The sequence below is a fragment of the Falco peregrinus genome, chromosome 2 (genome assembly GCF_023634155.1).
Source record: "Falco peregrinus isolate bFalPer1 chromosome 2, bFalPer1.pri, whole genome shotgun sequence".
In the NCBI taxonomy this organism is placed as follows: domain Eukaryota; kingdom Metazoa; phylum Chordata; class Aves; order Falconiformes; family Falconidae; genus Falco; species Falco peregrinus.
The window spans coordinates 118,400,191-118,421,581 of record NC_073722.1 but is presented as its reverse complement, the minus strand read 5'-3'; the positions used below and the strand labels follow the sequence as shown (position 1 = coordinate 118,421,581).

At 44.2% G+C, this 21,391-nt stretch overlaps 1 protein-coding gene across 1 annotated transcript in view; it reads right to left on the bottom strand.

Moving 5' to 3' along the window:
• The window catches only part of LOC101917460 (myosin heavy chain, skeletal muscle, adult-like), a 36,337-nt gene continuing 14,946 nt past the window's right edge, over positions 1–21,391 (bottom strand). The window contains exons 4-43 of the mRNA XM_055797951.1: positions 16,673–16,814; positions 16,418–16,455; positions 15,624–15,866; positions 15,397–15,540; positions 15,147–15,303; positions 13,801–13,828; positions 13,591–13,702; positions 13,405–13,497; positions 13,218–13,281; positions 13,036–13,134; positions 12,827–12,930; positions 12,609–12,747; positions 11,752–11,870; positions 11,505–11,654; positions 10,983–11,153; positions 10,182–10,491; positions 9,954–10,027; positions 9,198–9,285; positions 8,986–9,103; positions 8,688–8,811; positions 8,466–8,602; positions 8,109–8,364; positions 7,105–7,347; positions 6,714–6,890; positions 6,485–6,630; positions 6,305–6,395; positions 5,827–6,216; positions 5,543–5,669; positions 5,266–5,384; positions 4,530–4,726; positions 3,938–4,121; positions 3,686–3,851; positions 3,389–3,513; positions 2,921–3,229; positions 2,617–2,820; positions 2,198–2,323; positions 1,932–2,102; positions 1,741–1,845; positions 1,506–1,601; positions 1–280 (exon numbers count right to left, since the gene is read on the bottom strand). Of these exons, the coding sequence (XP_055653926.1) occupies positions 125–280; positions 1,506–1,601; positions 1,741–1,845; positions 1,932–2,102; positions 2,198–2,323; positions 2,617–2,820; positions 2,921–3,229; positions 3,389–3,513; positions 3,686–3,851; positions 3,938–4,121; positions 4,530–4,726; positions 5,266–5,384; positions 5,543–5,669; positions 5,827–6,216; positions 6,305–6,395; positions 6,485–6,630; positions 6,714–6,890; positions 7,105–7,347; positions 8,109–8,364; positions 8,466–8,602; positions 8,688–8,811; positions 8,986–9,103; positions 9,198–9,285; positions 9,954–10,027; positions 10,182–10,491; positions 10,983–11,153; positions 11,505–11,654; positions 11,752–11,870; positions 12,609–12,747; positions 12,827–12,930; positions 13,036–13,134; positions 13,218–13,281; positions 13,405–13,497; positions 13,591–13,702; positions 13,801–13,828; positions 15,147–15,303; positions 15,397–15,540; positions 15,624–15,830 (5,826 nt within the window). The 5' untranslated portion in view covers positions 15,831–15,866; positions 16,418–16,455; positions 16,673–16,814 and the 3' untranslated portion in view covers positions 1–124. The remainder of the gene's footprint in view (positions 281–1,505; positions 1,602–1,740; positions 1,846–1,931; positions 2,103–2,197; positions 2,324–2,616; positions 2,821–2,920; positions 3,230–3,388; positions 3,514–3,685; positions 3,852–3,937; positions 4,122–4,529; positions 4,727–5,265; positions 5,385–5,542; positions 5,670–5,826; positions 6,217–6,304; positions 6,396–6,484; positions 6,631–6,713; positions 6,891–7,104; positions 7,348–8,108; positions 8,365–8,465; positions 8,603–8,687; positions 8,812–8,985; positions 9,104–9,197; positions 9,286–9,953; positions 10,028–10,181; positions 10,492–10,982; positions 11,154–11,504; positions 11,655–11,751; positions 11,871–12,608; positions 12,748–12,826; positions 12,931–13,035; positions 13,135–13,217; positions 13,282–13,404; positions 13,498–13,590; positions 13,703–13,800; positions 13,829–15,146; positions 15,304–15,396; positions 15,541–15,623; positions 15,867–16,417; positions 16,456–16,672; positions 16,815–21,391) is intronic.

The following is a 21,391-nucleotide window of genomic DNA, read 5'->3' as shown; positions in this document are numbered from 1 at the left end:
GAGCAATCTACGGTCTTTATTCTCTAGACATTGAGGTGGGTACAAAGACTAATTACAGAAGAAAGAGACCAAGAGGTTCACATTTTGTGCAGCCCTCGGGTCACTTTGCTGACTCATGACATCCTCACTCCTCCTCTGCTATCTTCTTGCCATGAAACTCGCGGCTCTTTGCTCGGAGCTTGTTGACCTGTGACTCTGCAATGTCAGCCCGCTCCTCGGCTTCCTCCAGCTCGTGCTGGATCTTGCGGAACTTGGAGAGGTTGACATTGGACAGTTCCTCCTGTGTGGGGAGAGGGAGTTGGTGGTGAGGAGCCCAGGGCAGGGGTTTCACTCCACCTGCACCTCTCGGCCTTGCGGGGCTGCAGCTGTTCCCCAGGGGAGGGCACAGAACTCCTGTCTCCCACCTACTACTGCTGGCCCAGAAGCCTCACACAGATCTCCTCATCCTTTCATGTTTAGACTGCCATCCTAACCAACTAACAACAGCTTTTGAATTGTTATTCCTGTTCTGCCCTCTGGAATGTGCAAAAGGAGATGGACAGCACAGCAGTTTCTGATTTTAGCTGTTGAGAAAAAGCTGTTTAGGCTGTAGTGTGTTATTCCTTATACTCAAAGGCTGGGGCTAAAGAAAGAGCAGCAGCACCAAGAAAGAACATGTATACTCCCTGAAGCTGAGTTTGTGTGCTATTATCTGGGAGGAATTATCTGGCCCTTCCTGCCACTCCCCACTTGGTGAGTACAGATTCTCCTTCTTTTCTCATGTCCACTATGACAGCACTGTTAGGTAATTCCACTTCTTCTTCTTTAGCTGTACAACACCCACCACAATCCACCCTCCTCTTCCAGCCACTGTGTGCAGTCATATATATCGTAAGTTTGTCTTATGAAAAACATTGCTTTGCAGAAGAAATTGAAACATTTCCAGTTCAGCAGATGAGCTAAGTATCTCGGTATCCTCTTGTGGCTCAATGTCCTGAGTCTGCACTTTCTGATATAAGGTGAAGAAGCTAGAAGAGATGAGTCAGTCAGAACCCGTACATGCCTCTCTCACATATCATTCACTCAACATAGGACAGCAAAACCTGACTATACTGGTCTATGCAGGAAGGACCCTGTCTCAAAATATTATCAGCAGACAGGATTGTTGTAAGCCGTGTCAGTCCATCTGTCCTCCTATATATATAAAAAAAAAAAAAATTGCAGGACATGCCTTGGTTTATTCCTATCAGAAGCAGGACCAAAAGAAAGAAATGTCAACCATACTCTCAGGAGAGTTCCTAGAGTCATTACATTTCTCATGTATAACCACTGCCTACAAGCTACAAGATTTAGAAGAACTTTGTTGCACAAGAAACCATTTCCAGATGACTAACCAATCTTTCTCTCCACTTCGAGTCCATCATTATTCATCAGTTTCTATACTTCCCAAAACATTCATATACATTTCCCATATTTATGTCCATCCTCAGAAAGTAATGCTTGTTACCACTACAAGCAACACTTACAGCTTCTTCAGCTTGTCTCTTGTAGGATTTCACCTTCATTTGCAGCTTGTCCACCAGATCCTGCAGCCTGAGAATATTCTTCCGGTCCTCCTCAGACTGGAGTGGTTGGAAAGCAGGAAAGAGCATGAATCAGTTTTCCCACCATGTGAGTTAACAATTCCCCTTGACAACCAAGTGCAAAAATATTTGCTTCCTGGGAGAGGGTGTGTGAGGCCAAGGAGGCCTCCTGCCTTACCTGGTAGGTCAGCTCCTTCACCCTCCTCTCGTACTTGCGCATGCCCTTCACGGCTTCAGCGCTGCGCTTCTGCTCAGCATCCACCTCCCCTTCCAGCTCCCGCACCTGCAACGAGAAGCCCATCTTTGGAGCTTCCCTGCTGGCTGCTAACGTGGCGTGCTCACTCATGCACAAAGAAAAGCCCCACGCACTCTGGCCTCCAGCTTCTGGATTTGCTTCTTGCCTCCCTTCAGAGCCAGCTGCTCGGCCTCATCCAGACGGTGCTGCAGGTCCTTCACCGTCTGGTCCAGGTTCTTCTTCATCCTCTCCAGGTGGGCGCTGGTGTCCTGCTCCTTCTTCAGCTCTTCTGCCATCATGGCTGCCTGATGAGAGCAAAGGGTCAAAGCCATTGTGGGGCTGGAGACCATGTGAGGGAAAATACACCCACCATCGGCACTGAAGGGAGCCCCCAACTCACATCTGTGATGGCCTTCTTGGCCTTCTCTTCAGCATTGCGGGCTTCCTGGATCGTATCCTCCATTTCACTCTGGATTTGGGCAATGTCTGTCTCCAGCTTCTTCTTGGTGTTGATCAAGCTGGTGTTCTGTGCAAAGAGAGATGGTGAGATTTTTATCATAGAGCCTGCGATACCAAACCTACAGCCTGAGCCAAGTTTCCCCTCTTCAAGCTTGCAGCTCAGACACTGGAATACTTTCTAAAATGGTTCTCTAGAAAGTGTCAGTAGTGGGTTCAGGGGATGGGTTCTGAGCATGCCTTGCCTTGTGGACAGCAGTACAGAGATCATTCGATCATGCTAGTACTGCCTATCCTCTGGAATATAGTAGCCTTCCATGTATGTTCAGTACCAGCACAACTGCTATTGCACCATGCCCATACCTGGGTATGGAGGAGCTGTACACGTTCGGTGGCATCCAGAAGCTCCTGCTCAGCCACCTTCCTTGACCGCTCCGTCTGCTCCAGGGCTGCCCGCAGCTCCTCAATTTCAGCCTGCAGCAGGTTTGCTCGGCGCTCCACCATGGCCACCTGCTCCTTCAGGTCCTCCTGCGTCCTCAGAGCATCGTCCAAGTGTATCTGGGTATCCTGTAAAAAGGACAAGAGAAATGGCAAGGTGGCAGCGTGCGCTTGGGCACCAGAATTGTCAGGGATGTCATTTCTCTCCCTGTAGCTTTGCTGAACAGACCTTGAGCACGGCCTGCGTGTTTCTCAGGTTCTTTTGTGCCTCTGCAGCCACGCGGTTGGCATGGCTCAGCTGGATCTCCATTTCATTCAGGTCTCCCTCCATCTTCTTCTTCAGCCGCAGGGCCTCATTCCTGCTCCTGATCTCAGCATCCAGGCTGCTCTGCAAGGACTCCACAATTCTGAGGTGGTTCCTCTTCATCTGGTCAATCTCCTCATCTTTCTCGGCTATCTTCCTGTCAATCTCAGACTTCACCTGGTTGAGCTCAAGCTGGAGGCGCAGGATTTTCCCCTCTTCATGTTCAAGGGCGGCCTGGACAAATCAGCAGGAATAATGATTTAATCTACTGCTTCCTTTCAAACCTATCTCTTATGCAGTACTTCCTGAAATCTAGGCTTCTTTCCTGCTGTCTCTGCAAATCACTACTCCCACACTTACAGTCCGGACACCTTATGTTAACACCATGTGTACCTCAGCTTCCTCCAGCGAGGCCTGGAGTTCAGATTTCTCCTGCTCAATCTGCTTCTTGGCTTTCTCCAGCTCATGAATGGCCTTGCCGCCCTCTGCAATCTGCTCTGTGAGGTCAGCGATCTCCTCTGTGGGAGCAAAGGCCAGCGGCACGGTCAGGCACGGAGCAGAACAGAAAGGGCCCTGCCGCACCAAGGTGACGGGCATCTTTGCAGACACGCAGGCACAGACCCCTGTGGAGCGGTGGGTAGTGGTGGACAGTGGGAAAGCCCAGCCAGGAGCAGAGGGCCAGGGACTTACGCTGCAAGTTCTTGTTCTCACGCTTCAGCGTTTCCAGGTGGTCCAGGGACTCCTCGTAGGCATTCTTCATCTTAAAGAGCTCCGTGCTGAGGGAGCGAGCCTCCTTCTGGGAGGCCTCCAGCTCAGCCTGCGTTTCCTCATACTTCTGCTTCCATTCTGCCAGGATCTGAAGGGAAACGGCACGTGAGCGTGGATGTGGCAATCGGGAGGGGACGCTCTGCCCAGGAACCCCAGGGCTGGAGCCCACAAGACCTTGTCAAAGTTCCTCTGCTTCTTATCCAGAGCTGCGCAGGCAGCATTTGATCGCTCCACGTCAATCATCAGGTCCTCCACTTCATTCTGCAGCCTCTGCTTTGTCTTCTCCAGGGAGGCACATTTGGCATTCACAGCTTCAACGTGTTCCTCTGCATCCTGCAGGCGCTGGGCCAGCTTCTTCCTGGGGGGAGATAAGTACAGCTCCAGGTCAGAGACCAGAGGGCAGCCCATTTTGTACTTCGGTGAGAGGGCAGCTGGCCACTTCCGGGGGCTCTGAGCCCAGTGCCTTTCACAGTGTTTTTTCTGTTCCAAGACTGCATGCTGCCTACAGGTTCTGTCACTCTGTGTCCTAGCACCCAAGGAGTATTCAGCCTGGTTCCGCATTTCTAGCCCTAAGGGCTACGTTTGTCCTTCCAGTTTGCACTTTTTCCACAGCACGCTTTCCTGTCTCTCCCTCTGACCCCTCTACCACAAAGACAACAGATCCCTGCCTTTGTCCCACCCCTGTCGTAACCCACTCCCAGAGACTCCACTTTCTCTTGACAGCCTCAGTCTTCTCCAGCCGTTTGACATCCCTCTTCCCACGTACTTGGCCTCCTCCAGCTCCTCCGTGCGCTGAATAGCGTCTGTCTCGTATTTGGTTCTCCACTGGGCCACTTCGCTGTTGGCCTTGGACAGGGCGCGCTGCAGCTCCCCCTTGGCTTCCTGCTCCTCCTCGTATTGCTCCCGCAGCAGGTCACAGTCGTGGCGAGCAGACTGCAAGGCGTGGGCCAGCGCGTTCTTGGCCTGGATGGATATTGGGATTGGGACAATGAATTACCTGTGAGACAACAGAATGTTAACTTAGGAGAAGTTGTTGAGAATTTTTTGAATCTGACGTTTAAAGACAGTCCAAGGTAAAAAGGTACATCGATCCTAGATTCTAAGATTTCTTATTGTTTCAATCATTCAGCAAAGGTGATGGGAAAACTCTAAATGACAAGTATGAAGCTGGTATTGATTGAATCTTTGTAAATATATACTAAAGTTGCAGGTTCAATTAGAGAAAAGCACATTAAGAAAAACAGGTTTTCAGATATATCTCAAGATTTTTTTCCATGCCATCATTTATCTAAGTCTTAAAGTTGTCCTTCCCTGTCTCAGCATCTACTTTGGAGTTGATGTACTCCTCAGCTTTTCTTCCAACACCGTGAAGTCAGATGGCAAAATTGCCCATCAAGTTTGGAGACCTCTCAAATTAAAATGACATGGATAACACATTCTGATTTTATGTGAAAGTAGGAATCTGAATCCAAAGTTAAACCCCTTACAGGAAGTACCTTTACCTTTATTTCCTCCTCTAAATGTCTTTTTAGTTCCTCAATCTGTTGAGTAAATGCCTGCTTGCCTCTGGATAGCTGAGATATCAAAGCATCTTTTTCTTCCACCTGGCGTGAATATTCACCTGAGAAATTTTATACATAAACTTTTATTTTAGACTTTGTAGTATTTACAACTCTGTATACCAGCTTACAGACTATAGACCAAAATGAGTAAAACATCATTCTTTTTCATCATCGGTTACATGTTCTACCATTTGAGAAAAGCGTGAGGGTGTGTTACCTGCTTCTGTCTGCAGACGGGCTCTTTGAGTATTGAGGTCATTGATCATGCGCTGATGCTCCTCTTCTCTTGTCTTAATCTCACTTAATTGATCTTCCAGAGTGCGGCACATCTTCTCCAGGTTTGCCTATATAACAAATACATGCAAGGAAACAGGACTATCACTAAATTCTAGACTGCTGTTCTCATCATGAAAAACAAGAAAAGAGTATGTGAGAGCAAAACATAATCAGAAGGCTCAAAATCATGTATCATAGAAAAGTAACCTGACAGGAACTCTGTACCTTGGCTTTGGAGACAGACTCCATGTTACTGGCCAAGTCGTCAATCTCCATCTTGAGCTCACTCTTCTCCTTCTCCAGCTTCTGCTTCACTCGCTGCAGGTTGTCGATCTGCTCCCCAAGCTCAGCGGTGCTGTCCGCGTGCTTCTTGCGCAGGGCCGCAGCCGTGGCTTCGTGCTGCAGCGTGGCCTCCTCCAGGTCGCGACGCATCTTCTGAAATTCTGCCTCACGCTTCTTGTTCATCTCAATCTGAGCGGCGGTAGCCCCTCCGGCTTCTTCCAGGCGCTCGCTGATCTCCTCTAGCTCCCTCGACAGGTCAGCCCGATGCTTCTCGGCTTTTGCCCGAGAGGTTCGCTCTGCCTCAATTTCCTCCTCCAGCTCCTCAATACGAGCCTGGGGAACATTAGGCACCCTTCGCACCCATGCCCTCCTCCTTCCCGACCTGAGACTGGCTGAGAGAGGGGAAGGGCCAGACACTTGCCTGCAGCTCCTTGATCTTCTTCTGTAACTGCATGCCCAGGAGCTGCTCATCCTCAATTTTGCTCTGGATCTGGCTGATTTCAAAGTCTTTCCTTTGGGCAAAGCAAACTGTGTTAGCGTCTGAGCAAAACACCCCCAAGCGCACCAGCCCCACAGTCTGGTGCCCCACAGCCACGCTTACTTCTTCAGTTTCTCATCCAGCTGCTGCTTGTCGTTCTCCAAATCCATGATGCTGTCATGGGCCAGCTTCAGGTCTCCTTCGAGTTTCCTCTTAGCTCTCTCAAGGTCCATGCGCAGTTTCTTCTCTTGCTCCAGGGACCCTTCCAGCTGAATAGAAGATAACCATCAGTGCTCTACCAGCCAGTTCTATAATCTATACCCGCCCTGTTCTTCTGGACAACTGCGCTTACATCGTCCACTTGCTGCTCCAGCTTGGTCTTAGCTTTGGTCAGCGTATTGACTTTGTCCTCCTCTGCCTGCAGGTCATCCAGTGTCTGCTGATGGGCCTCTTGGAGGGCTTTCTTCTCTTTAGTCAGCTTGGCAATGGTCTCGTCCAGGGCTGCCATCTCCTCTGTGAGGTTTTTCACCTACAAACATGAAGTAAGTGTCAAAACTGCTTAGAAAACATGTTCACTGGTGCAGTGATGTTTTCACTTTGCAGTGTTTTGCCAGGTGTTTCGTTTATCCTTTCAATGCTCACAGAAGGCCCAGATCAAAATTCTCCAAAGACAGCATGTCTTACGGTAGCAAGCTTGTACTCTGAGAGTCTTGTTCCATTTCCATGAAGCCCCATGTGTGTACCTTGTTTTCGGTGGCATGTTTTTCCTTCTCGACCTTGGCCAGTGTTAACTCCAGGTCATCGATATCTTTCTTGAGCTCAGAACATTCATCCTCCAGTTTCCTCTTCTTGGCTGTCAGCTCAGCATTGATTTCCTCCTCATCCTCAGCCCTTTCAGTCACCTCCTTTACTTTGGCTTCCAGCTGGATCTTGGTTTTGATGAGCTGGTCACACCTTTCCTCAGCATCAGCCAAAGCATCAGCTTCCTGGTGGGAAAATACGGGAATGGGTTATAATGTTAAAGGAACAGATGTGCATCAGTAAGACTTTTGGGATTACTTTTTGTGAAAAGGTTACTGTTCAGTTGCAGTATGAATTATAAATTTAGAACAAGTCTTTAAATCAGTTTCTTTTTTCCTGACTTTTTCATCAATATATACAGTGTGTACCTCCACTACATTTCACCTGGCCTATTTCAGGTATGTCAGAGGGTTACTTGTATTTAATCGATGTTTTCCGTTTTGCCTTTAGAAAGTAACTGCATTTTATAATGTACCGTATTCAAATTTATGTACAAGGCCAGCTTTAGTGTCGTGGGATGTAATGGTCATCTGTATCTTCTGGGAGCAGGGCTCAGGTGAGATACACCATGAGAAATGGCACGAGGCTCCTCATTTTGACAACTGCATTAAGGCAGAGTTGTTGGTCAATGGAATCATTGTCCCTGCTCCACTAAATACATGACACTGTCTGTAATGAAGCTTTATGTCATGAACTCATGTGGAGACATGTCCCTGCAGGCCTTTAAGACTAAAAAGTCTTTCTTTAGCTTAAACTGTACTTTGTAATAGTGCAACTGAGTGGGGAAAGTATGTGGCCTGAATTTTACCCTTAGTTACATGGTATTCAACTTAAAATTATTTTTAAGGCAGTTTAGTGTATAATTTGAGAGTTCTGTAGTATGCAAGAAGAGTTAGATCTTATTTAATCATTTCCCTCACGTTAAAAAAGTAAAGAAGTTACTCACAGCCTGTACTTGGAGCTGCAGATCGTTTTTTTCCTGCACCAGTTTCACCATTTTCTCCTCCAGCTCCTTCCTCTTTGCCTCAGACTTTGCAAGCTCTTCCTTGGTTTTCTCAAACTCTTCCTTCATGTTGGCCATCTCCTTCTCAGACTCTGCACTCTTCAGCAAGGGCTTGATCTTGAAGAACAGCTTCATCCAGGGCCAGTGCTTCACGTTCATGAATGCACGAACGTTGTACTGGATGCAGAAGATGGACTCCCTGAAGCACAATTAAAGCGCACATTGAATATCTTCAGTATGATGAGTGCCAACAGTTTCCCCCAGGGACAGGGGCTTTAAGTGAAGCTGGGGAATGTCTACCTCCTCTCCACCATTCTCTGGTACTCCACTCTCATCAGGAAGCCCCTGCACCTGGCCTGTGTGCGGGTGATGAGCTGTGCCAGCTTCTCATCCCTCATCTCCTCCAGGAGTCCCAGCAGCCCAGCTTTGAAGAAGACCTTGAGAAAGGGAATGTTGCAGCCCGTCACTGTCAGGCAGAGCAAAGCACAGACATGCCGTGAGTGAGTCAAGGAGGGCTTGTACCTTGGTGTGGCCAAATTTGTACTGGGTGTGATCCACATCGATTGACCCAAGCAGCTTCTCAGAAGCCTTCTTGCTGTCAATGAACTGTCCCTCTGGGATAGCGCTGGCATTAAGCACCTTGTATCTGTGGAAGGAGAAAGGGAAAGACAAGGCTGTTTTTCCCCAAGCAACACACACCAGCTACTGGGCCCCACCAGCTCACAGGTAGCTATTTTTGACAACAGAGTCCAGCCTGCATGAACCTACATGAATGAACCAACATTGAGTTTAATGGTGCTGAGAGGTGCAGTGCTCTTACCTCTGCTTGAAGTCAGCGTAAAGGACTCTGCTGGGGAAACCTTTCCTACAAATTCTGATGCCTTCCAGCACGCCGTTGCATCGCAGCTGGTGAAGTACCAGTTCATGCTCCATGGCACCTAGAAATTCCGAGCACAAATGAATGCCAGAGTCTCCATTGCAGAGGGGAAGGGATGTATCAGAGGGAGTTCTCCTTCTGCTTGAGCGTCTTACCAGGTGTTTTTGTTTCATTTGGGATGATGCAACGGACAAAATGGGGGTGTGTGCTCCGTAGATTCGTCATCAGCTTGTTCAAGTTTTCCTAGAGGGATCAGTCAGTGAGTTTCCTATGTCCAATGCTTATCAAGCCCATGGCAATGACTTTACCACTTCTCAAAATTAGCTGGATTTCAGAACACTTAAGTAAAGCCACAGAAACCAAATATTTCTTCTATTTGAAGATGTTGAGTACCATTTTTTAAGACTGAAATACTACTATGTTACTATTGATCCAGCGGAAACTAATACACGATTTCATGCTTTCACACAAAGTAATTAATTTTTAGGTCTTTCATGTGTTGCCTTCTAAAGCCAATCTAGTTAAGTTTAAAAAAACTGGGCTTTTCTTCAAATAAGTATGTCATTGGAGAATGTTTAAAAGGAGACTTTTACTGAATTCCTCAACACATCAACCACACAGGAATGCAGACATGCTAAATTATATTTCCAGTCTGACTCAAATCATAAAAATATGAAGATCAAATAATATCCTCTACAAACAATGAATTAGATTTTTATGATCTTTGGACACTGAATGCTTATTTTGAACACAACTTATTAACAAAATTGAAGTTGATCCTGGAAAACCTGATGTGCAATTTCCAAAGAATTTTACCACTGTTACAACAATGCAAAATAGCCCTTTCAAATTTAATATTAGCTCACCCCTTTTCTTCATATGACAAAGAGATAACGAATGCAGTACTGTACCCGGAAAAGAGCTGAGACAGTCTGGAAAGAAGAACCCTTCTTCTTGCCACCCTTTTTGCCACCACCACCCCCCTCTGCAAATGGAAGAAAAGAAAAAAAGCATTAAAAGATAGATATTGCATCTTAGAGACTGCAGAACACAAAACATTTTTAAATGTTCAGTGTTTACTACTTTAATTCTGTGTCAACAGTGTCCCACACTGAAAGTACAATTTTCACAGAGCTGACCTGCATCTGCTCCACCATAGTTGGCAAAGAGTAAGGCCAGTGTCTTCACAGAGGATTTCTGGTACAACCCAATGACAGTTTCATTCAGGGGGTCCTTGTTCTTCTCCAGCCAGCCGGAGATGTTATAGTCCACCGTGCCAGCATAGTGCACCAGGGAGAAGTGGGCCTCAGCCTTGCCTTTGGCAGGCTTGGGCTTCTGGAAGTTGCTGGACTTGCCCAGGTGCTGGTCGTAGAGCTTGTTCTTGAAAGAGGTGTCAGTTGCCTTGGGGAACATGCACTCCTCTTCCAGGATGGAGAAGATGCCCATGGGCTGGAAGACATTACAACAAACGAGAGAGAAACAGTTTAGAAAGAAGATATCCCTTGGCTCGAAAGTTGCTGGAGTCAGAAGAGAAAGCTGTTCCCATGCATTTCAACACAATAATTCAGAGAAAATTAACTAAAGCCCAACTTTTTTCCAGCGTTCCTGTTTCATTTGAACTTATGTAAATGCCTTTGCTGATGAAAAAATTACAAATAGGACATTGCAAAACACTACCCCCCACATAAATCTTGATTACTTGCAGGTCCTTACGGAATATGACAGTCTTTTCTATAACTTCATCTTTCATGTGATCTGGAGATGAATACTGTCACCAAAACTCCTGATATCTGAGTATGACCTCCAAAACCACTTCACCCCATTGCCACTTTTACAGGGCATATACTTGAAAAAAACAGAATATTCTCAAATATTCTTAAGTACATCTCTTGGCAAATAGGGAAGATTCAACAAATAACAGACTTGAACAGGAAGGGTACCTTCTCAATGAGCTCAATGCAGGCAGCCAGGTCCATCCCAAAGTCAATGAATGTCCACTCAATTCCTTCCTTCTTATACTCCTCCTGCTCCAGCACGAACATGTGGTGGTTGAAGAACTGTTGCAGCTTCTCGTTGGTGAAGTTGATACACAGCTGCTCAAAGCTGTTGAACTGCCAGACACGAAAAGACATGCAATGTTGTCAAGGTTCAGCAATAATAGCAAAGTGTTTTCTTGTGCAATCCTAATTCATCATGGGTGATAGTTAAAATACAAGGCCTCTTCCTATGTAGTTTTTCTATGCTATCTCTCTAGGATAGGCTTTGCATTTAGAAAAAATACAGTGTTTCAAAATCAGTGTAATTAGGAGATTAGGATTCTATAATTATTTTTTAGGATAAAATGGTGAATCCAAAAGTCCTGCAAATAAGAATAGAAAGATACTAACTTCTATTAAAAATGCGTCTTCAATTTACTCTTAATTGTCCTTGTATGAAAACACTAGGGAAACAGTGTTCCTTACATCAAAGATCTCAAAGCCAGCGATGTCCAGGACACCGATGAAGTACTGTCTGGGTTGTTTGGTATCCAGCTGTTGGTTGATACGAACAACCATCCACAAGAACATCTTCTCATAGACAGCCTTTGCCAGAGCACCCACTGAATTGTTCACCTAAAGCAAGGAGAAAGGTTTGGAGGTTACTATACTCAGCAGAGGAGAGTCAATGGGGACCATCAAAGCATGTCCCAGGCTACCACATTTTTCCTACCTGCTGCACAGTTTGACCCTTGGTCACATACTCATTCCCAACCTTGACTCGGGGGTAGCAGAGGGCCTTGAGAAGGTCAGCTGAGTTCAGACCCATCAGGTAGGCAGCCTTGTCAGCCACTAAACACCGAAAAAGAGAGACAAATATATATTTCTAAATGTTGGTCCTTGAGGGACTGTCTAAAAAGTAACAGCAATGTTCGCTATCACACAAAAAAATTTGTATTGCACAAAAAAAAATTAGTGAAAGCTACAAAGTTAATTTCTCTGTTGTATTCAGAGTCTACACCACTTTCTGAACTTTGTTTCTACAAGTGTTCTTCAAAAGAACACATTCTTTTCACCTTTTCTCAGGCAGGACTATGGGAAGTCACCCATTCTTTCTAGTTGTATAGCAAGAGGATTCATCACTCAGAGAGCTCGGAGGCATGGATTGAACTTCCTACTGTAACAGTGACTAGTGAAACACGCATCTCACATCAGACTTCCCCCCGGTAGGTGAGGATTAATAGGAGCACAGCCACCCATCCTGTTAGGGCTGAACCATTTCCCTACTCCACAGTACAGCAGAAATTACAAGATGTGTTCCAACTAAAGTATAACTAATAATGTTACAGGAATTGACATCCATGCCTCCTGGCTTCCTGGCAGTGTACCCCAGGTCTCTTATTTAAGTCATCACAGAATAAAATTACAGGTATAATCAGAAGAGATACATGTCTCAACTGTCATCCCGACATTGAAAAAATACTTTTTTCAGTTTACACTTTTGTATATTTAAAGCCTGAAAACTGCCTAAGTCCTCCTTTTGGTGAGAAAGCCAATGTCTTTTGGAAAGTTTGCTGAATCTGCTGGTACCTTCTGTGCCATCGGGCTCTGCCTGCTCCTCTCTCTGTTTCTGCTTGAACTTCAAGTTCCCATAGTGCATGACAGCCCCTGTCAGCTTGTAAATGGCTGTCTTCTCATCAGCAGTGAAGCCCAGGATGTCAATGGCACTCTACAACAGCAACAGTAAAGTAGATGTATATGTACCAGGGCTCATATCAACCAAATGACCTGTTTTGTAAGTTACTTACATCTGTAGCCATCAGTTCCTCTTGGTCATCAATGCTTGGAACAGTGATTTCACCTTGACTCACGAAATGGAAATCGTAAGGGTTGGTGGTAATGAGGAGCATGTCTGAAAGCAATAAAAAAGGAAAAACAAGTTTACTTTAGCTTTCCAGATGACACAATAAGATATTGCTCAGTGGTCTTTCTCCAAAAAATCTAGTAATCTTCCTACCAATTAGCTCTGGCTTCTTGTTGGACATGATCTGATAGAATATGTGGTAGCTTCTTTCTGCTTTAAGCTGGAAAGTGACTCTGGACTTCTCCAGCAGGTCTGTCAAGGAGGGTAGGACAGAGTGAGTACAAGAACTGGGAAGTGAATAGAAGGAGTGGGATCAGGCCAGGAGAGCGACTTACAAGTTTCAATGTCAGCAGAAGCCAGTTTGCCTGTGGCCCCAAAGTGGATTCTGATGAATTTGCCCTGTTAAGGAGAAGCAGCAGCATTTCAGCCTGGAGGCGTTTCATTGCTGTCTCCTTCTGTGAGAATGCCACTAGCCCATCACTACTGTTACAACAAGGAGCAATTTCTCCTAAAACAGCTTACAAAGCGTGAGGAGTTGTCGTTCCTCACGGTCTTGGCATTTCCAAAGGCCTCCAGCAGTGGGTTGGCGCTGATGATTTGATCCTCAAGCGTTCCCTGCAGGATGAGAATTATTGCTGCTTATCCTTTCCAAAAATCACGTCAGGAACAGAGGAAAGCATTGATTCCAGCCAGCACCTGTTACTTTACCTGCATTTTGCCTGACTGCTCCTCTTTCTTCTTCTCCCCGCTCGCTGCAATTGTTGCAAAGTACTGGATGACGCGCTTTGTGTTCACAGTCTTCCCGGCACCAGATTCTCCGCTGTCAAACCAAAGAGAGACACAGAGAGCGTGTGGTCAGGCAGGAGGTCCCCTGGCACCGGGCAGCCCCACAGGGACCCGAGCAGGGGGTGTACGTACGTGATCAGGATCGACTGGTTCTCACGATCTGTGAAAAGAAGGATGTAAGAAAGGTTTGTATAGTGTTCATGAATAAGAAAGAACTAAAAAACTAGGAGAAAAATATGAACTGAGCTTCCAGAGAATACAGGGGTAGAAGACAGTGAAAAGCCCTGTGAATTCTAGTGGGTACTTCTGGTGTTCCCAGCAGTGCTTTAGGTATTATCAACTAGATCAGTAAAGACTTTCATTTCACAGAAACTTTTGTAGACTTACACCATTCAAGACATTGTCTTCTCATCAGGCTACTTTTTTCTGTCTTATTAAGTAAGTACATGTAACAAAAATATTGAGGCTGGGCTTTGACAGCATGTAAATTCTTCTGAAGTTACAATTTTCCTGAGTAATGTTATAGAAATTTGGAGGTGCCATGAACAACAGAAACATCAGACCAATCCTTTAAACTATTTTTCATACTTTTTTTTTTTTTTAACCCCTATGTATATGTAGGAATTATTTATTCCCGAGATCATAAATAGATGAGGTTAATTTTTCATTTTTCTGTTCTGGATCTATTTCCCACTTTGTAACAAGAAGAAAAAAAAAAAAAAAGAAAAAAAGAAAAGAAAAGCAGATCTAAAATCCTTCACATCTGTGATTTTAATGTACAGTTAGGGAAGAGGAAATAAAAGGCTGAAGGAAGAGGAGAAAGGAGATAGAACTTTTTAAAAGCCATTCCATTTAAGTGCTAAAAGCTTTATTTTTTCCTTGACATTATTTTCTGAGGTTAACTTTTCGCTATAAGGTACAATCGATTTACAGATGCATAGATCAGTGTAGGGGTTACATAGATCATTAAGGCTGTATGTACTTTGGACCACCTGGTCATCTTTTCTATCATGAATACCATTTGCTTAATAATCAAGTGAAGTTTATGTACCTGTTCAACACAGATACTCTGTTTTACTTGTTATCATTTATGATTGCAAATTTGAATTAACTGTATGCACATTGTTTACAGGGTATGCATGATACTATTGTAGACTCTTTGGCTAAGACTAGTTTAGTGATTAAGATACATAAATCTATGCATCTATGTAAGATCCCACTACAGGCAGTGAAGTCTACACCAGAAAATAGGTGTCTTCTTTCTAGTGAATTTATTCTCATTAGGTCCAGGTCTTTCTAATTTTTAATGGGAACAGAGGAACAGCTCACACAGACCATTATAGTTAAGCACAGTAATCTTCAATTAATTTCACAGACATAATATTTTAAGTGTTGCACCATATTTCCACAGGACACCCTACATTTCCCTCTACAGATAGCTTATTGCAAGAGCAGTTCAAAGGAAGTCAAGCACTTACCAGTCAGCATGAACTGATAGGCATTGTCCGAGATGGAGAAGATGTGTGGAGGGGCCTCCTGGCGCTTCTTGCCTCGGTAGGCCAACACCACCTCCGGGTTGTACACCGGCAGCCACTTGTAGGGGTTGACAGTGACGCAGAAGAGCCCCGAGTAGGTCTGCGAGGAAGGGAGACAGCACGTTGGCTCCCACTTGGCCTGGCAGAGCAGTTCCTCCCGGCTGCCCAAAGGCAGGCTGCTGCTGGTACTTACGTAGATCATCCAGGCTGCGTAACGCTCTTTGAGGTTGTACAGCACAGCGGGCTCGTGGAGGTGGGTCATCATGGCCATGTCCTCGATCTTGTCGTACTTGGGAGGGTTCATGGAGAAGACCTGATCTTCCTTCACTGTCAGGGTCTACCAAGGAAGAGAGACTGATATGTAAGCTAAGAGCCCAGAGTAGGAATTAAATCATGTTCTCAAGCCTGCATTTTACTCACCTCTCCAGCTTCAGTCTTGACAGTGACCTTCCCTGATTCCCTGCTCTGGATTGTTCCTTTCACAAAGGATTCTTTAGGGTGGGCCACAAAGACGGATGACTTGGCATCAAAAGGCTTGTTCTGGGCCTCAATTCTCTCCTTTTCTGACTTTCGGAGGTAGGGAGCTGCCTCCCCAAAAACAGCCATCTCAGCATCTGAAGAGGCCATTCCTGCACTTTACTGGAAGCACGTCAGCAGAGGTGTCTGGTGGGGAAAAAAAAAAAGTTTGTAGATTACTGAGAAAAATAATATAATCTACATTAGTAAGAAAACTCCCTGCTCTTTAGCTAACAAATTGCTAGCCAGCCTCCCAGAAAATCTCTGGGATCACTTTGATTTGAACTTAAACATACTCTAGTCCCACCCAAGAGTGGGACTTAGTCCTCTAAAGCACGTAGGCCTTGTAACAGTAAATAGAACATCTGAATATTGACTAGAGTTTGATAACTCACCTTAATGAATTTGACTAGATTTGAGGTCTTCACATAAAAGAATCTACAACCAGAGACAATCACTGTTTGTTCTAGTCCTTAAATATGCGTGATGAGTCTTCAAGGGTACTTTCTCATTAAAAGTATTACCTTGTGTGCTAAAAATGAAACTTTACTTCATTTTTTAGATCTTCTCTATTTTCAACAGTCTAGCCTAAGCAAAAGTCAGCAGAAATATGAGGGTTTACAAAAATAATTCATGCAGCTGTGTATAAAAGTCCTGTCTTACACTGTAGTCTAGGAGTGCATTATTCAGAGTATTACCTTTGGAGACAAGCTTGTATCCTGGAAAATGACCAACCCTGTAAAACAGGAATCACAGTTGTTTCTTATTGCTGCACAGAATTCCAGAGATAGATTATAGATTGAAGACACAGACATGCACTGAGATTATATTGAAAATTTCTGTTCACATGGGCATTCCCTCACGGAAATGATTGCCAGAGGCAAGAGAAATGAAATGGGATATTGCAAGGGCATTGTCCTCTTTCTTCAAGCTCCCAAAATGCATGCACTTACCTTGAAGCCTTCTGTGGAGACAGGCCAGTCTTGTCTCTGGGAGATTTTATAGTCTGTCGTCTGCAGATGCTGCAGATGCTCCCCCTTTCTTCGGTCAAAACATTTCTGGCAAACCCTTTTTGGCAAAGCATTGTCTGGCAAACTAAGGACATAATTGTCATTTGATTTGAATGATATAATTAGAACATTTTTATATCTTACTAACTACGTGAATACATCTATAAATAATTTGTCAAGAGTGTTAAGGAGAGAATCTAGACTACTCAAGGCACTTAGAGAACTTGGATGCAGGGACTTATGGTTCCTATTGCTGGCTTCCCCAGTGATTTGCTGCTTGACCCATGGTACTTTCCTTGGTATGTTTATACTGCAACTTTTCAGTCACGCAATGGGGATGATAACATCTATGATGCTTTAGGAACACATGCATTGAGAGGAACAGGAAAAGTATGTCAAAAACCAGCACATAATTGTTGTTAAGAGACACTTTTCAGTGGTATTTTCTAAAAAGCAGGAAGTCAAAATGTATTACAGCTGAGGTTTCTGTATAGGACACTTTCAATGGCTGAGAGGGTTTAAAATACAGGGAGCTGGAAGCCAGAACCTGAGTAATTGGAGACTCTATGAAATGCAGCTCTTGCATAGATTCTTGAGCTGACTTTAGCGGTATCAAATTAGAATGGTTTTGTGCATATTTCATCTAAAAAGTGATTCCCCAAGAAACTCTGCTTTCTCACTGTTCACGCTCTTATACTTTTTACTTGCATTTGATGTTTGCTTGCTCCTATTATTGTCTGCATAAATAACCGGTTGCTTCTGTCAAATCTGAAGTTCCAGTAGCTTCCATAGCCCCTCTCTACCTACAACTCCCCAAAATAACATGCCTTAACCTACGATGCGTGTACACATAATCACATGTATCACTTCAGCATATAGTTCCAGATATTATGCATTCTGATAACTCCTCAGTCTAGCACTGCCATGCCATAAAAATACGCATTTTCAAACATTCACAGTCCCAGAAAAATCTAACAACACAGTACTGCCTGTACCAGAGCATTAGAGGTAGCAGGTAGTCTTGTATAATGCTGATAGTATGGGAAAAGGAAATTTTCTGGTAGTCCAGGAGACTAAGTGATCTAGTTTTAGGAAAGGGTGTAATCACTTAAATTTCTTCGTATCTTCCAGAGCTAAACATATTCTTTCCCTGGTAATTTGCATTTCAATCATTAAAGTATCCCAGTGAATACATGGGGAAGAAGTTAGGAACACAATGTCTGGGGTCCAGTGTGATACAAAGCATCAGATGATGCACTGTGCTGTAAGAGCCCTTTCTAAGAGTGCTCTGGCATTGCGGAACCCATATTTTGGGCTCCAGACTGGAACCCAATTGCAGAGCTGAACCCAGAGCTCCCTACACAAGTTACAGGGACAGTTGAATATATCAGAAGTCTAATCTTTTCACATGGATTAGGAAGAAGAGCTGCCCATTACCAGAGGACTAGCGTGGTAATTTTGGATTCTAGTGTAGTGCAATACATTAATGTGGGAAGCATTTAATATTTGATTTGATCATGTAATCTTCACAAAGTAATTATTCATATAGGAATAGAGGTCTGACAAATTTCCCTGTATGTTCAGCTGCCACTGAGCTACCACTCAGATCCCTGGGAAAAGATAAGACATTCTGTTATTGGGTACATATACTGACAATGGCCTCGTCTTTTTTGGTTGAAACAGTAGACTCATACCAAACAGATTGCGCTCAAAAGAGGTGGAAATTATGAAGCTGAATTCCTTTCAGTTTTTGCCATGTTCAGCACTGAAGTTCTGTGTTAATATTTCTCCATGCTCATACTGTTCAGGGAATTCAGGTCCCTCAGACTCCTGCTTCAGGCCTTTCACCAAGTCTCTCCTCATCTCTTGGCAGCTTTCCTCTCAGGACAGTAATACCAACTGCAATTAAGAGAGAACTACCAGACTGCTAGAGCAATGAATGTAACACCAATAGGAGACAACTACTCCATACAAAATGCCAAATGTTATTTTGGGTTGTAGTACCACAAGTACACTTGTGGACACTGTCAGCAAGAACTTCATGAAACCACCAGTTAGGGTATGAAGGAAGAGCAGTCTTGACTTAACTGGTTCAAATACAGCCATGGACATAGTTGAAAATAAAGCTGTTAAAGAACTCATCTATGGTAATCCATGTAATATAACATCCTTGGAGGAGTTAAAATATCCCCCAAAATTCAATGTGATTGTGTTTATAAAGCACATAAAAATAAGGAAACAAAGGGAAGTTCAGTTTTAGTAGGCTGAAAGGGCAAAGACATACTAATTAATTATCAGAAAAGAACTGATAAAAGGCAACAGTTGCTTCATCACTGAAGCCAATGAGGTTGGTCCAGCATGGTTACTTTCCCTGGTAAATACATGCTGGCTGCTCTCAGTTGTCTTCTTGTCCTTCACATCTTGAGCAATAAACACCAAGAGGACATATTCTGTGATCTTTTGAATAACTAAAGTGAAACTGAGAAGCTTACCGTTTCACTGATCCTTCTTTCTGCCTTTTTTTAAAGTTGAGTATAACATTAGCCTTTTCCCAGTCATACAAGACCTTCCCTGCACATCATGATTTTCCACCAATGATAAACACGGGTCTTGCAATTACATAGGTGAACTCCTTCAGCATCCTTTGATCAGTCACACTCAACCCCATGGATACGAATACCTCCAGCTTCTCTTAGTAATTCCAGCTTCACTTAGTAAGGTTAGGACTTCACCACTGTTGGTTATCCCTTCTCAAACTCATCGGAAGATGCAGATGCTTGGGGACAATCTTTGCTTATGAAGACTGATGCAGAAAAGGTGACGCATACTTAAGTGCTTTTTGTATCATCTCTCACTAGATGGCCTTTCACATTCAGTGATAGACACCTATTTTCTCTGAACTGCATTCTACATCCATGCAGAACTGTTACGCTTAATGCCCCTAAGTACCCAAGCAGTGTTTTATATTCCTATTTTGTTGCCAGTCTTTGCGTCCACCTCTTACATACTTTTGTGGTTTAGTTCATCAAGAGGTTTGCTGCTTAGCTAACCTGAAATTCCTGATCTTCTTGCAGGATAAGGTACTTCGTTCCTGAGTTCTCCATATTTTCTTTTAAAGCCTACCTATCTCTCCTGAACAGTCTTCTCCTTCACAGATGCTGCCAAGTGTGTTGTAACTAGCGGTTCCCTGAATACAATTAATTCTGGTCTTATGAAGCCGGAGTGCTAATTGTGTTGCTCACCTCCCCAGCTTTCTGCTAGATCCTTCACTCAGTCATCATGTGGTTGCTGCAGCCTGAGCTGCCATCTGGGATCATACTGATCACTACTTCATCCCTGCTTCCAATACTCAGCTTTGCCCATCAAGTATTTACATTAGGATATTGTTACTAGCACAGTCTAGGAACTTCTGGCATTGCTTGCCCAGTGCTGTTGCCCTCCAAACAGATGTCCACATGGCTGAAATCTTCCCTAAGGCAGAGGAGACTTCTACCTTTCTACTAGTTGTAGAAATCCTCCTTTATTACTTTGTCTTGGTCGAGTGGTCTATAACAGACCCCATCACAATATTCTTCATTTTCCTCCTGTCTTTGATGGGATATCTACAGGTTCACACTGGAGCTTTGCACAATCAAGAAGCACTTTAACAAAAAGCATAAACTCTCTGCGTTTTCTCTATCTATTCTTCCTGAACAGTCCCTATCCTCCCATGACCATGTCCCAGCAGTGCATATATTCCCACCATATCTCCATGATTCTGACCATGTGTCCCTTGCAAAATTCCTGCACTTGCAGGTGTTCCTCTGTCACTTCTGGGCTTAAGTCCTGTGCCCATGATGAAGCTGATTTCACACCCTTGTCATCAGGTTAGCAGTCTCACTGCAAAGACCTCTTTCCTTATTGGTCATCAAGTACAGATGTCAAAAAAATCTAAAGGAATTCAAAGACGAAGTTGCTAAGCTTCCAAACATGGTGTGAAGCTCCTACTTGAAAATCTATTTGAGTATCACAGGACTACCAGGTGACTAATGTAATCCCATGGTATTAAAAGAGCTTACGGGAAAATGAAGGGAACTCCAGTGTGGTGTAGCTGATGACTATACTGCACGAATCAGCAGAAATTATAATATGGAACAAAATTAATGGACACAGGGGAAAGCGACAGTCTTACATGTGCATTTGTAAAGGGAAGTCTTACTTCACAAATCTGCTGGCTTCTTTGAAGTCCAGATAAATGATGTAGATTTAACTATCAAGACTGTATCTGTAATGCAGTCTCTGCATCTAGATAAATCTGCTCCTGAGTGCAGTCTCTGGTATCAGGAAAGGCTGGCCTTGTGGTGCTTGTCACCACCAGAATTGACTGACTGTATCAACACCACATAACTTTTGGCTCGGGTCTCTGCTTTTTAGCAAATGCCTGCATTCTCTTTCACACCAAATAAATATAGTATAAAGCCATAGCTTCTCCCTTGAAGCTTTAGGTATGGAAGGAAAATTGTAGACTGCAGCACTGGTGTCTGTGTGCACGGAATTCACAAAAATAGAGCATTAGCTGTCAGAGCAGTTTTCAAAGGGAAAACCCCTTACCTTTTGGACTAGATTTGGAGGGATTAGAAACTGAAAAGGGAACTGTAAGAAAACAGGACAACAGTGAGAGGC